At 44.1% G+C, this 14,390-nt stretch overlaps 1 protein-coding gene across 1 annotated transcript in view; it reads left to right on the top strand.

The window, feature by feature from the left end:
* Nucleotides 1-14,390, top strand: part of SNRNP200 (small nuclear ribonucleoprotein U5 subunit 200) — a gene marked incomplete at its 3' end in the record, with an annotated part of 104,579 nt that overhangs the window by 68,315 nt on the left and 21,874 nt on the right. Inside the window, exons 27-32 of the mRNA XM_088068208.1 lie at nucleotides 74-192; nucleotides 1,828-1,982; nucleotides 5,719-5,908; nucleotides 9,535-9,708; nucleotides 11,503-11,663; nucleotides 12,933-13,160. Of these exons, the coding sequence (XP_087924334.1) occupies nucleotides 74-192; nucleotides 1,828-1,982; nucleotides 5,719-5,908; nucleotides 9,535-9,708; nucleotides 11,503-11,663; nucleotides 12,933-13,160 (1,027 nt within the window). The remainder of the gene's footprint in view (nucleotides 1-73; nucleotides 193-1,827; nucleotides 1,983-5,718; nucleotides 5,909-9,534; nucleotides 9,709-11,502; nucleotides 11,664-12,932; nucleotides 13,161-14,390) is intronic.

A 14,390-nucleotide genomic window follows, 5' to 3' on the forward strand; every position in this document is an offset into this window, starting at 1 on the left:
CCCCAAATCCCGCGGCATTCCCGGCATTCCCGGCATTCCCGGAATTCCCTGAGCCCTCTGGAATGTCCCGCAGGTGGCAGTCCATGTGTCCCCTGCGCCAGTTCAAGAAGCTGCCCGAGGAGGTGGTGAAGAAAATCGAGAAGAAGAATTTCCCCTTCGAGCGACTCTACGACCTCAACCACAACGAGATCGGTGCTGGAACGGGGGGAAAATCCCAAAAATTTGGGATGAAATCCCACAAATCGGGGCGGAATTCCCAAAATCCGGGATGAAATCCCCCAAATCTGGGCAGAAATCCCACAAATCCGGGATGAAATCCCACAAATCTGGGATGAAATCCCACAAATCTGGGATGAAATCCCACAAATCTGGGCTGAAATCCCACAGATTTATGTGGAATTCCTAAAATCCGGGATGAAATCCCACAAATCTGGGATGAAATCCCACAAATTTGGGTGGAATTCCCAAAATCTGGGCTGAAATCCCCCAAATTTGGGTGAAATCCCACAAATCTGGGCAAAAATCCCACAAATCTGGGATGAAATCCCCCAAATTTGGGTGAAATCCCACAAATTTGGGTTAAAATCCCACAAATTTGGGTGGAATTCCCAAAATCCGGGATGAAATCCCCCAAATCTGGGTTGAAATCCCCCAAATCCGGGATGAAATCCCACAAATCTGGGCAGAAATCCCACAAATCTGGGTGGAATTCCCAAAATCTGGGCTGAAATCCCACAAATCCGGGATGAAATCCCACAGATTTGGGTGGAATTCCCAAAATCTGGGCTGAAATCCCCCAAATTTGGGTGAAATCCCCCAAATCCGGGATGAAATCCCACAAATTTGTGTGGAATTCCCAAAATCTGGGATGAAATCGCCCAAATCCGGGATGAAATCCCACAAATCCAGGATGAAATCCCACAGATTTGGGTGGAATTCCCAAAATCCGGGATGAAATCCCCCAAATTTGGGTGAAATCCCCCAAATCCGGGATGAAATCCCACAGATTTGGGTGGAATTCCCAAAATCCCAAATGAAATCCCACAAATTTGGGTTAAAATCCCACAAATTTGGGTTAAAATCCCACAAATTTGGGTTAAAATCCCACAAATCAGGGATGAAATCCCACAAATTTGGGATGGGGAGGGGTTGGGAATTGTGGCACGGGAAAATCCCCCAAATTTGGGCTGAAATCCCATTTTTTAGGGAATTCTCCCCATCATAATCCCATTTTTTTAGGGAATTCTCCCCCTCATAATCCCATTTTTTTAGGGAATTCCGCCCTGACCCCATCCCGTTTTTTCTGGGAATTCTCCCCCTCATAATCTCATTTTTTTCTGGGAATTCTCCCACTCAGAATCCCAGATTTCTTGAGGAATTCTTCCCCTTCATAATCCCATTTTTTTGGGGATTTTCCCCCTCAGAATCCCATTTTTTTAGGGAATTCCCTCTCATAATCCCATTTTTTTGGGAATTTTCCCCTTCATAATCCCATTTTTTTAGGGAATTCCCTGCCAGAATTCTCCTTTTTTTAGGGAATTCCCCCTCGGATTCCCATTTTTCTGGGAATTCTCCCACTCAGAATCCCATTTTTCTGGGAATTCTCCCCCTCATAATCCCATTTTTTTTGAGGAATTCCCTCTGTCAGAATCCCATTCTTTGGGAATTCCGCCCTGATCCCGTTTTTTCCCCGGGAATTCCGCCCTGATCCTGTTTTTTCCCCGGGAATTCCGCCCTGATCCCGTTTTTTCCCCGGGAATTCCGCCCTGATCCCGTTTTTTCCCCGGGAATTCCGCCCTGATCCCGTTTTTTATTCCCGCCGGGCAGGGGAGCTGATCCGGATGCCGAAAATGGGGAAAACCATCCATAAATACGTTCACCTGTTCCCGAAGCTGGAGCTGTCGGTTCACCTGCAGCCCATCACCCGCTCCACGCTCAAGGTGGAGCTCACCATCGCTCCCGACTTCCAGTGGGACGAGAAGGTGGGAAAAACCGGGAAAAAAAAGAAAAAAAAAAAAAAAAAAAAAAAAAAAAGGGGAAAAAAAACTGGGAAAAAAAAAACTGGGAAAAAACTGGGAAAAAAAACTGGGAAAAAAAAACTGGGAAAAAAAACTGGGAAAAAAAAAACTGGGAAAAAATGGGAAGAAAAAATGGGAAAAAACTGGGAAAAAACGGAAAAAACTGGGAAAAAAACGGGGAAAAAAAAAACGGGAAAAAAAAAAAAAAAAAACGGGAAAAAAAAAAAAAAACTGGGGAAAAACTGGGAAAAAAAAAAACCGGGAAAAAAGAAAAAAAAAAAAAAAACGGGAAAAACTGGGAAAAAAAAAAAAAAAAAAACGGGAAAAAAAAAAAAAAAAGAAAAAAAAAAAAAAAAACGGGGAAAAAAAAAAAAAAAACTGGGAAAAAACGGGAAAAACTGGGAAAAACGGGAAATTCGGGAAGGAATTGTGAGGGGGATTCTGGGAATTGGGGGTGGGAATCGTGAGGGAGCTCACCATCGCTGCCGACTTCCAGTGGGACCAGAAGGTGGGAAAAACCGGGAAAAAACGGGAAAAAACGGGAAAAAACGGGAAAAACTGGGAAAAACTGGGAAAAAACTGGGAAAAACCGGGAAAAAAAAAAAGGAAAAAAAAAAAAAAAGGAAAACGGGGAAAAACTGGTGAAAAAAAACTGGGAAAAAAACGGGAAAAAAAAAACCGGGAAAAAAAAAAAAAAAACTGGGAAAAAAAAAAAAAACGGGAAAAAATGAGAAGGGAAAAAAAAAAAAAAAAAAAAAAACTGGGAAAAAGGGAAAAAAAAAAAAAAAAAGAAAAAACCGGGAAAAAAAAAAAAACTGGGAAAAAAAACGGGGAAAAACTGGAAAAAGAAAAAAACGGGAAAACTGAAAAAAAAAAAAAAAAAAAAAAAAAAAAAAAAAAAAACTGGGAAAAAAAAAGGGAAAAGAAAAAACTGGGAAAAAAAACAAAAAAAAAAAAAAAAAAACTGGGAAAAAAAAAAAAAAAAACTAAAACGGGAATAAAAAAGGGAAAAATGGGAAAAAAAAAAAAACTGGGAAAAACGGGAAAAAACTGGGAAAAAAAAAAAATAGAAAAAAAAAAAAAACTGGGAAAAAACCGGAAAAAAAAACTGGGAAAAAAAAAAAAAAAAAAAAAAAAAATGGGAAAAAAAAACGGGAAAAAAAAAAACTGGGAAAAATGGGAAAAAAAAAAAAAAAAAAAAAAAAAAAACCTGAAAAAAAACGGGAAAAAAACTGGGAAAAAAAAAAAAAAACGGGAAAAAAAGGGAAAAACTGAAAAATTGGAAAAAACGGGAAAGGGAAAAACTGGGAAAAAAAAAAAAAATGGGAAAAAACCGGGAAAAAACTGGGGAAAAACTGGGAAAAAAAACTGGGAAAAAAAAAAAAAAAAAAAAAAACATGGGGGAAAAAAAAAACAGGGAAAAAAAAAAAAAACTGGGAAAAACTGGGAAAAAAAACTGGGAAAAAAAAAACGGGAAAAAAAAAAAAAAAAACTGGGAAAAAAAAAAACTGGGAAAAAAAAAAAAAAAGGGGGAAAAAAAACCGGGAAAAACTGGGAAAAAAAAAAAAACGGGGAAAAACTGGGAAAAAAAAACTGGGAAAGAAAAAAAAAAACTGGGAAAAAAAAAACTGGGAAAAAAAAACTGGGAAAAAACCGGGAAAAAAAAACTGGAAAAAAACTGGGAAAAAACCGGGAAAAAAAAATGGGAAAAAAAAATTGGAAAAAAGAACCGGGGAAAAAAAACCGGGAAAAACCGGGAAAAAAAAGAACTGGGAAAAAAAAACGGGAAAAAGTGGGAAAAAAAAGTGGGAAAAAACTGGGAAAAAACTGGGAAAAACTGGGAAAAACCAGGAAAAAACGGGAAAAAACTGGGAAAAACCGGGAAAAACTGGGAAAAACGGGAAATTCGGGAGGGAATTGTGAGGGGGATTCTGGGAATTGGGGGTGGGGAAATGGGGGATTCTGGGAATTGGGGGTGGAAATCGTGAGGGGAAATGGGAATTTTGGGAATGGGAGTGGGAATTGTGAGGGGGAAATTGGGAATTTTGGGAATGGGAGTGGGAATTGTGAGGGGAAATTGGGAATTTTGGGAATGGGAGTGGGAATTGTGAGGGGAAATTGGGAATTTTGGGAATGGGAGTGGGAATTGGGGGGAGGAAATTGGGAATTTTGGGAATGGGAGTGGGAATTGTGAGGAGAATTTTGGGAATGGGAGTGGGAATTGTGAGGGGAAAATGGGAATTTTGGGAATGGGAGTGGGAAAATGGGGAATTTTGGGAATTGGGGGTGGGAATTGTGAGGGGAAAATGGGGAATTTGGGGAATGGGAGTGGGAATTGTGAGGGGAAAATGGGGAATTTGGGGAATGGGAGTGGGAATTGTGGGGGGAAAACGGGGAATTTTGGGAATGGGAGTGGGAATTGTGAGGGGAAAATGGGGAATTTGGGAATGGGAGTGGGAATTGTGAGGGGAAATTGGGGGAATTTGGGGAATGGGAGTGGGAATTGAGGGGAAAACGGGGAATTTTGGGAATGGGAGTGGGAATTGTGAGGAGAATTTTGGGAATGGGGAGGGAAAATGGGGAATTTTGGGAATTGGGGGTGGGAATCATGAGGGAAAATGGGGGATTTTGGGAATGGGAGTGGGAATCGTGAGGGGAAATGGGAATTTTGGGAATGGGAGTGGGAATTGTGAGGGGAAAATGGGGAATTTGGGGAATGGGAGTGGGAATTGTGAGGGGAAATTGGGAATTTGGGGAATGGGAGTGGGAATTGTGAGGGGAAAATGGGGAATGGGGGGAATTTTGGGGAATGGGAGTGGGAATTGTGAGGGAGGGAGGGGGAAGGGGAAAAAGGGGGAGTTTTGGGAATGGGAGGGGGAATTGTGAGGGGAAATTGGGAATTTTGGGAATGGGAGTGGGAATTGTGAGGGGAAATTGGGAATTTTGGGAATGGGAGTGGGAATTGTGAGGGGAAATTGGGAATTTTGGGAATGGGAGTGGGAATTGTGAGGGGAAATTGGGAATTTTGGGAATGGGAGTGGGAATCGTGACAGGAATTTTGGGAATGGGGTGGGAAAATGGGGAATTCTGGGAGTGGGAGTGGGAATTGTGAGGGGAATTCCGGGAATTGGGGTTGGAAATCGTGAGGGGAAATGGGGAATTTGGGGAATGGGAGTGGGAATTGTGAGGGGAAATTGGGAATTTTGGGAATGGGAGTGGGAATTGTGAGGGGAAATTGGGGAATTTTGGGAATGGGAGTGGGAATTGTGAGGAAAAATTGGGAATTTTGGGAATGGGGTGGGAAAATGGAGGATTTTGGGAATTGGGGTTGGAAATTGTGAGGGAAAACGGGGAATTCTGGGAATGGGGGGGTGGAAAAACGCAGGATAAATGCTCTGGGTGGGGATTTACGGGGTTGGGGCATGGAAATCATGAGGGAAAATTCCCAGATTGGAAGGAAAAGATGGAATTTTGAGGCTGGATTATGAAAATCATGCGGAAAACCAGGAAATTCTGAATCCAGGATGCGAAAACAAAAAGGGAAAATTCCCTAATTTATGGAAAAGCAGAAAATCTGAACTCCAGTTCTAAAAACCCCCGAGGGAAAAACCCAACCTTGGGACGAAAAGGAGCCGGAAAACCTGGAATTACCCGGGTTGGGATGAAGAATTGAGAATTCCATCATTTTTTTTTTTCCCAGGTTCACGGCTCTTCCGAGGCTTTTTGGATCCTGGTGGAGGATGTGGACAGCGAGGTGATCCTGCACCACGAATATTTCCTGCTCAAAGCCAAATATGCCCAGGATGAGCATCTGGTGACGTTCTTCGTTCCCGTCTTCGAGCCGCTGCCGCCGCAATATTTCATCCGCGTGGTGTCCGACCGCTGGCTCTGTGAGTGCCTCTTCCCGGGGGTTATTCCTGCTTTTTCTTGGATTTTATTCCTGGTTTTTTTAGGCTTTATTCCTGGTTTTTTTAGGCTTTATTCGCGGTATTTCTTGGGTTTTATTCCGGGTTTTTCTTGGTTTTTTTCCTGATTTTTCCTGGGTTTTATTCCGGATTTTATGGCTCTGTGAGTGTCCCTTCCCGGGGGTTATTCCTGCTTTTTCTTGGATTTTATTCCTGTTTTTTTTTGGTTTTTATTCCCTGTTTTTATTGGGTTTTATTTCTGGTTTTTTTAGGCTTTATTCGCGGTTTTTCTTGGTTTTTATTCCGGGTTTTTCTTGGTTTTTTTTCCTGATTTTTCCTGGGTTTTATTCCGGATTTTATGGCTCTGTGAGTGTCCCTTCCTGGGGCTTATTCCTGCTTTTTCTTGGATTTTATTCCTGGTTTTTTTAGGCTTTATTCCCTGTTTTTCTTGGTTTTTATTCCGGGTTTTTCTTGGTTTTTTTTCCTGATTTTTCCTGGGTTTTATTCCGGATTTTATGGCTCTGTGAGTGCCCCTTCCCGGGGGTTATTCCTGCTTTCTCTTGGCTTTTATTCCTGGTTTATCTTGGTTTTTATTCCCTGTTTCTATTGGTTTTTATTCCTGGTTTTTTAGGCTTTATTCCTGGTTTTTCTTGGTTTTTATTCCTGGTTTTTCTTGGTTTTTATTCCGGGTTTTTCTTGGTTTTTATTCCTGGTTTTTTTAGGCTTTATTCCCTGTTTTTCTTGGTTTTTATTCCTGGTTTTTCTTGGTTTTTATTCCAGGTTTTTCTTGGGTTTTTTTCCTGATTTTTCCTGGGTTTTATTCCGGATTTTATGGCTCTGTGAGTGCCTCTTCCCGGGGGTTATTCCTGCTTTTTCTTGGATTTTATTCCTGGTTTTTTTGGTTTTTATTCCTGGTTTTTTTAGGCTTTATTCGCGGTTTTTCTTGGGTTTTATTCCGGGTTTTTCTTGGGTTTTTTTCCTGATTTTTCCTGGGTTTTATTCCGGATTTTATGGCTCTGTGAGTGCCTCTTCCCGGGGGTTATTCCTGCTTTTTCTTGGATTTTATTCCTGGATTTTTTTGGGTTTTATTCCTTGTTTTTATTGGGTTTTATTCCTGGTTTTTTTAGGCTTTATTCCTGGTTTTTCTTGGATTTTATTCTGGGTTTTTCCTGGGATTTATTCCCTGTTTTTATTGGTTTTTATTCCAGGTTTTTCTTGGTTTTTATTCCTGGATTTTCTTGGTTTTTTTTCCTGATTTTTCCTGGGTTTTATTCCGGATTTTATGGCCCTGTGAGTGTCCCTTCCCGGGGGTTATTCCTGCTTTTTCTTGGATTTTATTCCTGGTTTTTTTAGGCTTTATTTGCGGTATTTCTTGGTTTTTATTCCGGGTTTTTCTTGGTTTTTTTCCTGATTTTTCCTGGGTTTTATTCCGGATTTTATGGCTCTGTGAGTGCCCCTTCCTGAGGGTTATTCCTGCTTTTTCTTGGATTTTATTCCTGGTTTTTTTAGGCTTTATTCCTGGTTTTTCTTGGGTTTTATTCCGGGTTTTTCTTGGCTTTTTTTCCTGATTTTTCCTGGGTTTTATTCCGGATTTTATGGCTCTGTGAGTGCCCCTTCCCGGGGGTTATTCCTGCTTTTTCTTGGATTTTATTCCTGGGTTTTTTGGGTTTTATTCCCTGTTTTTATTGGGTTTTATTTCTGGTTTTTTTAGGCTTTATTCCTGGTTTTTATTGGTTTTTATTCCGGGTTTTTCTTGGTTTTTTTTCCTGATTTTTCCTGGGTTTTATTCCGGATTTTATGGCTCTGTGAGTGCTCCTTCCCGGGGGTTATTCCTGCTTTTTCTTGGATTTTATTCCTGGTTTTTTTTGGTTTTTATTCCCTGTTTTTATTGGTTTTTATTTCTGGTTTTTTTAGGCTTTATTCCTGGTTTTTCTTGGATTTTATTCTGGGTTTTTCCTGGGATTTATTCCCTGTTTTTATTAGTTTTTATTCCTGGTTTTTCTTGGTTTTTATTCCGGGTTTTTCTTGGTTTTTATTCCTGTTTTTTTTAGGCTTTATTCCCTGTTTTTATTGGTTTTTATTCCTGGTTATTCTTGGTTTTTATTCCGGGTTTTTCTTGGGTTTTTTTCCTGATTTTTCCTGGGTTTTATTCCGGATTTTATGGCTCTGTGAGTGCCTCTTCCCAGGGGTTATTCCTGCTTTTTCTTGGATTTTATTCCTGGTTTATCTTGGTTTTTATTCCCTGTTTCTATTGGTTTTTATTCCTGGTTTTTTTAGGCTTTATTCCTGCTTTTTCTTGGATTTTATTCTGGGTTTTTCCTGGGATTTATTCCCTGTTTTTATTGGTTTTTATTCTGGGTTTTTCTTGGTTTTTATTCCGGGTTTTTCTTGGGTTTTTTTCCTGATTTTTCCTGGGTTTTATTCCGGATTTTATGGCTCTGTGAGTGCCTCTTCCCGGGGGTTATTCCTGCTTTTTCTTGGATTTTATTCCTGTTTTTTTAGGCTTTATTCCTGGTTATTCTTGGTTTTTATTTCTGGTTTTTCTGGGATTTTATTCCTGTTTTTTTAGGCTTCATTCCGGGTTTTTCTCGGTTTTTATTTCTGGTTTTTCTTGGGTTTTATTCTGGGTTTTTACTGGGTTTTATTCCAGGTTTTTCTTGGGCTTTATTCCCTGTTTTTCTTGGGCTTTATTCCCGGTTATTCCTGGACTTCATTCTGGATTTTATGGCTCTTTGAGTGCCCCTTTTCCAGTGGTTTATTCCACATTTTTTGGGGGGAAATGTGGTTTATAACCCCTCTTTTCCCAGGGGAAAAAACCCTGGAATCCAGGGAAAAACTTCCAGGAATCCAAGTGGCAGCAAAAGTTTGGGATTCTGGGTTTATCCCACTTTTCATGGGGAAAAATCCTCTGGAATTCAGGGAAAAACTTCCAGGAATCCAAGTGGCAGTTGGGATTTGGGATTTTGGGTTTATCCCCATTTTCTTGGGGAAAAATCCTCTGGAATCCAGGGAAAAACTTCCAGGAATCCAAGTGGCAGCAGAAATTTGGGATCCCTGCTCTCTCCCCTATTTCCAGAGCTTTGGGATTCTGGGTTTATCCTCCTTTTCCTGGCGGAAAATCCTCTGGAATTCAGGGAAAAAATTCCAGGAATCCAAGTGGCAGTTGGGATTTGGGATTTTGGGTTTATCCCTCTTTTCCTGGCGGAAAATCCTCTGGAATTCAGGGAAAAACTTCCAGGAATCCAAGTGGCAGTTGGGATTTGGGATTCTGGGTTTATCCCACTTTTCCTGTCGGAAAATCCTCTGGAATTCAGGGAAAAACTTCCAGGAATCCAAGTGGCAGTTGGGATTTGGGATTCTGGGTTTATCCTCCTTTTCCTGGCGGAAAATCCTCTGGAATCCAGGGAAAAAATTCCAGGAATCCAAGTGGCAGCAGAAATTTGGGATCCCTGCTCTCTCCCCTATTTCCAGAGCTTTGGAATTCCGGGTTTTTCCCTTTCCCAAACATTTGAAATCCATTTTCCATCCCTTTTCCCCCTTTCCAACCCCACCTCTCTTCACCTCACCCTCACCCATCCCTAAAATCCTGGAATTTTTTTTCCATCCTTCAGCCTGCGAGACCCAACTTCCCGTGTCATTCCGACACCTGATCCTTCCGGAAAAATATCCTCCTCCCACGGAGCTGCTGGATCTGCAGCCGCTTCCGGTGTCGGCTCTTCGGAACAGCTCCTTCGAGAGCCTCTACCAGGACAAATTCCCCTTCTTCAACCCCATCCAGACTCAAGGTGGGCATTCCCTGAGGCGTTTCCCGGGATTTGGTTGTATTCCCAAGGATTTTTTTGGGGATTGGGGATGCTGGAGAGGTTTGGGGGTTCGGTGTTGGGGGTGTTCGTTGTCGTTATTCCATGTGGATTGCCTGGGATGTGGGATTTGGGGGTTATTCCCTATTCCCAGAGCTTTGGGATCCATGGATTATCCCCTTTCCCAGAGTTTTGGGATCCGTGGATTATCCCCTTTCCCAGAGTTTTGGGATCTGTGGTTTATCCCCTTTCCCAGAGATTTGGGATCCATGGATTATCCCCTTTCCCAGAGATTTGGGATCTGTGGTTTATCCCCTTTCCCAGAGATTTGGGATCCATGGATTATCCCCTTTCCCAGAGTTTTGGGATCTGTGGTTTATCCCCTTTCCCAGAGATTTGGGATCCATGGATTATCCCCTATTCCCAGAGATTTGGGATCCATGGATTATCCCCTTTCCCAGAGATTTGGGATCTGTGGTTTATCCCTATTCCCAGAGATTTGGGATCTGTGGTTTATCCCCTATTCCCAGAGATTTGGGATCTGTGGTTTATCCCCTTTCCCAGAGATTTGGGATCTGTGGTTTATTCCCTTTCCCAGAGTTTTGGGATCTGTGGTTTATCCCCTTTCCCAGAGATTTGGGATCCATGGTTTATCCCCTTTCCCAGAGATTTGGGATCCGTGGATTATCCCCTTTCCCAGAGTTTTGGGATCCATGGATTATCCCCTTTCCGAGAGTTTTGGGATCTGTGGTTTATCCCCTTTCCCAGAGATTTGGGATCCATGGATTATCCCTTCTCCCAGAGATTTGGGATCTGTGGTTTATCCCCTTTCCCAGAGATTTGGGATCTGTGGTTTATCCCCTTTCCCAGAGATTTGGGATCTGTGGTTTATCCCTATTCCCAGAGATTTGGGATCTGTGGTTTATCCCTATTCCCAGAGTTTTGGGATCTGTGGTTTATCCCTATTCCCAGAGATTTGGGATCTGTGGTTTATCCCTATTCCCAGAGATTTGGGATCTGTGGTTTATCCCCTATTCCCAGAGATTTGGGATCCATGGATTATCCCTATTCCCAGAGATTTGGGATCTGTGGTTTATTCCCTTTCCCAGAGATTTGGGATCCATGGATTATCCCCTTTCCCAGAGATTTGGGATCTGTGGTTTATCCCCTTTCCCAGAGATTTGGGATCCATGGATTATCCCTTCTCCCAGAGTTTTGGGATCTGTGGTTTATCCCTATTCCCAGAGATTTGGGATCCATGGATTATCCCTTCTCCCAGAGTTTTGGGATCTGTGGTTTATCCCCTTTCCCAGAGATTTGGGATCCATGGATTATCCCCTTTCCCAGAGTTTTGGGATCTGTGGTTTATCCCCTTTCCCAGAGTTTTGGGATCTGTGGTTTATTCCCTTATTTTCCACTGGGGAATTTTCCCCTGGGGAATTTTCCCCTGGGAATTTTCCCCTGGGGAATTTTCCCCCGGGAATTTTCTCCGGGAATTTTCCCCAGGAATTTTCCCCGGGAATTTTCCCCCGGGAATTTTCCCCCGGGGAATTTTCTCCGGGAATTTTCTCCGGGGAATTTTCCCCGGGAATTTTCCCCTGGGGAATTTTCCCCCGGGAATTTTCCCTGGGGAATTTTCCCCAGGGATTTTCCCCAGGGAATTTTCCCCGGGAATTTTCTTCCGGGAATTTTCCCCGGGGGGATTTTTCCCTGGGGAATTTTCCCCCGGGGGGATTTTTCCCTGGGGAATTTTCCCTGACAATTCCCGTTTTTTCCCAGTGTTCAACACGGTGTACAACAGCGACGACAACGTTTTCGTGGGAGCGCCCACGGGCAGCGGGAAAACGATCTGCGCGGAATTCGCCATCCTCCGGATGCTCCTCCAGAATTCCGAGGGTCGCTGCGTCTACATCACCCCCATGGAAGCTCTGGCCGAGCAGGTGAATCCCGGGAATTCCCTCGGGATGTGGAAATTCCCGCTCATTCCCTCGGGATAAACTCGGGGCTTGGCCCATTCCGGACGATTCCGGGGCTGGATGAGGGTGGGAATCGCAGCCGGATTTGAGAGGGATTGGGTTTGGGTTGAAGGAATTTGGTGGGAATTGTCCAGATTTAAGGGAATTGGGTGGGAATTCCCTCGATTTGAGGGAATTTTGTGGGAATTCCCTCGATTTGAGAGGAATTTGGCGGGAATTGCCCCAATTTGAGAGGAATTTGTCACCATTTAAGGGAATTTTTTGGGAATTGCCCCAATCTGAGAAGCATTTGTTGGGAATGACTCCAATTTGAGAGGAATTTTGTGGGAATTTCCTCAATTTGGGAGGAATTTGTTGGGAATTCCCCCAAGCTGAGAGGAATTCCATGGGAATTGCTCCAATTTGAAGGGAATTTTGTGGGAATTGCTCTAATCTGAGAGGAATTTGTTGGGAATTGCCCCAGTTTGGTGGGAATTTCCTCAATTTGAGAGGAATTTGTTGGGAATTCCCCCAATCTGAGAAGAATTTGGTGGGAATTGCTCCATTTTGAGAGGAATTTGATGGGAATTATCCCAGTTTAAGGGAATTTTGTGGGAATTGCCCCAATCTGAGAGGAATTTGTTGGGAATTGCCTGAATTTGAGAGGAATTTGTTGGGAATTGCCGAATTTAAGGGATTTTTTTGGGAATTGCCCCATCTCAGAGGAATTTGTTGGGAATTGCCCCAGTCTGAGAGGAATTTGTTGGGAATTGCCCCAATCTGAGAGGAATTTGTTGGGAATTCCCCCAATCTGAGAGGAATTCTGTGGGAATTCCCTCGATTTGAGAGGAATTTGGTGGGAATTCCCTCGATTTGTGGGGAATTTTGTGGGAATTCCCCCAATCTGAGAGGAATTGCCTGAATCTGAGAGGAATTTGGTGGGAATTCCCCCAATTTAAGGGAATTTTGTGGGAATTCCCTCAATCTGGGAGGAATTTGTTGGGAATTCCCCCAATCTGAGGGGAATTTTGTGGGAATTCCCCCAAACTGAAAGGAATTTGGTGGGAATTTCTCCATTTTGAGAGGAATTTGGTGGGAACTGCCCGAATTTACTGGGAATTTCCTGAATTTGCGAGGAATTTGACGTGAATCCCCCCCAATCTGAGTGCTAACAACACCTCCTCCATGCAAATTCCCAACAAATCCATCCGGAACCGCCCCGATTCCAGTCCAATCCCCTTTTTCCCGCCGCAGGTTTTCATGGATTGGTACGAGAAATTCCAGGAACGGCTGAACAAGAAGGTGGTGCTCCTCACCGGAGAGACCAGCACGGACCTGAAGCTGCTGGGAAAAGGGAACATCATCATCAGCACCCCGGAAAAGTGGGATATCCTTTCCCGCCGCTGGAAACAACGGAAGAACGTCCAGAACGTCAACCTGTTCATCGTGGATGAAGTGCACCTGATCGGGGGCGAGAACGGGGTGAGAATCCCGGGAATGGGCTGGGAACGGAGCCGGCCCCGGAATGGGAGATTCCCGATGGGATTTCAGCTCGTTTGGGAGAGGGTTTTCCTGGTGGGAGTTGTGTCGGTGGGATGGGGTGGGATGGGATCCATGGGATGGGATCCATGGGATGGGATTGATGGGATCCATGGGATGGGATGGGATCCTGGGATGGGATGGGATGGGATCCATGGGATGGGATGGGATCCATGGGATGGGATGGGATCCATGGGATGGGATCCATGGGATGGGATGGGATGGGATCCATGGGATGGGATGGGATGGGATTTGGGATGGGATTTGGGATGGGATGGGATGGGATCCATGGAATGGGATCCATGGGATGGGATCCATAGGATGGGATCCATGGGATGGGATGGGATGGGATGGGATGGGATCCATGGGATGGGATCCATGGGATGGGATCCATAGGATGGGATCCATGGGATGGGATGGGATCCATGGGATCAATGGGATGGGATCCGTGGGATGGGATCCATGGGATCCATTGGATGGGATTGATGGGATGGGATGGGATTGATGGGATGGGATTTGGGATGGGATGGGATGGGATCCATGGAATGGGATCCATGGGATGGGATCCATAGGATGGGATCCATGGGATGGGATGGGATCCATGGGATCAATGGGATGGGATCCATGGGATGGGAGGTGTCCATGCCTTGGGAAGGTCAGAAGGGATTTTCCTGGGGTGTCATGGATGGATCTCAGGCAGGTGTGGTCCCGATCCCGCTCCTGATCCCATTCCTGATCTCATTCCTGATCTCATTCCTGATCACATTTCTGATCCCATTCCTGCTCCTGCTCCTGATCCCATTTCTGATCCTGCCTCTGATCCCATTCCCGATCCCATTCCCGATCCCGTTTTCCCCCACAGCCGGTGCTGGAGGTGATCTGCTCGCGCATGCGCTACATCAGGAGGGGTTTCCATGGGATCCCCTGACCAGATCCCATTCCCAATCCCATTCAGGAGGGGTTTCCATGGGATCCCCTGACCAGATCCCATTCCCAATCCCATTCAGGAGGGGTTTCCATGGGATCCCCTGACCAGATCCCATTCCCAATCCCATTCAGGAGGGGTTTCCATGGGATCCCCTGACCAGATCCCATTCAGGAGGGGTTTCCATGGGATCCCCTGACCAGATCCCATTCCCAATCCCATTCAGGAGGGGTTTCCATGGGATCCCC

Source organism: Pseudopodoces humilis, chromosome 30 (assembly GCF_049639895.1).
Source record: "Pseudopodoces humilis isolate 2021_Gansu_Grassland_sample_001 chromosome 30, ASM4963989v1, whole genome shotgun sequence".
Classification (NCBI taxonomy): Eukaryota; Metazoa; Chordata; class Aves; order Passeriformes; family Paridae; genus Pseudopodoces; species Pseudopodoces humilis.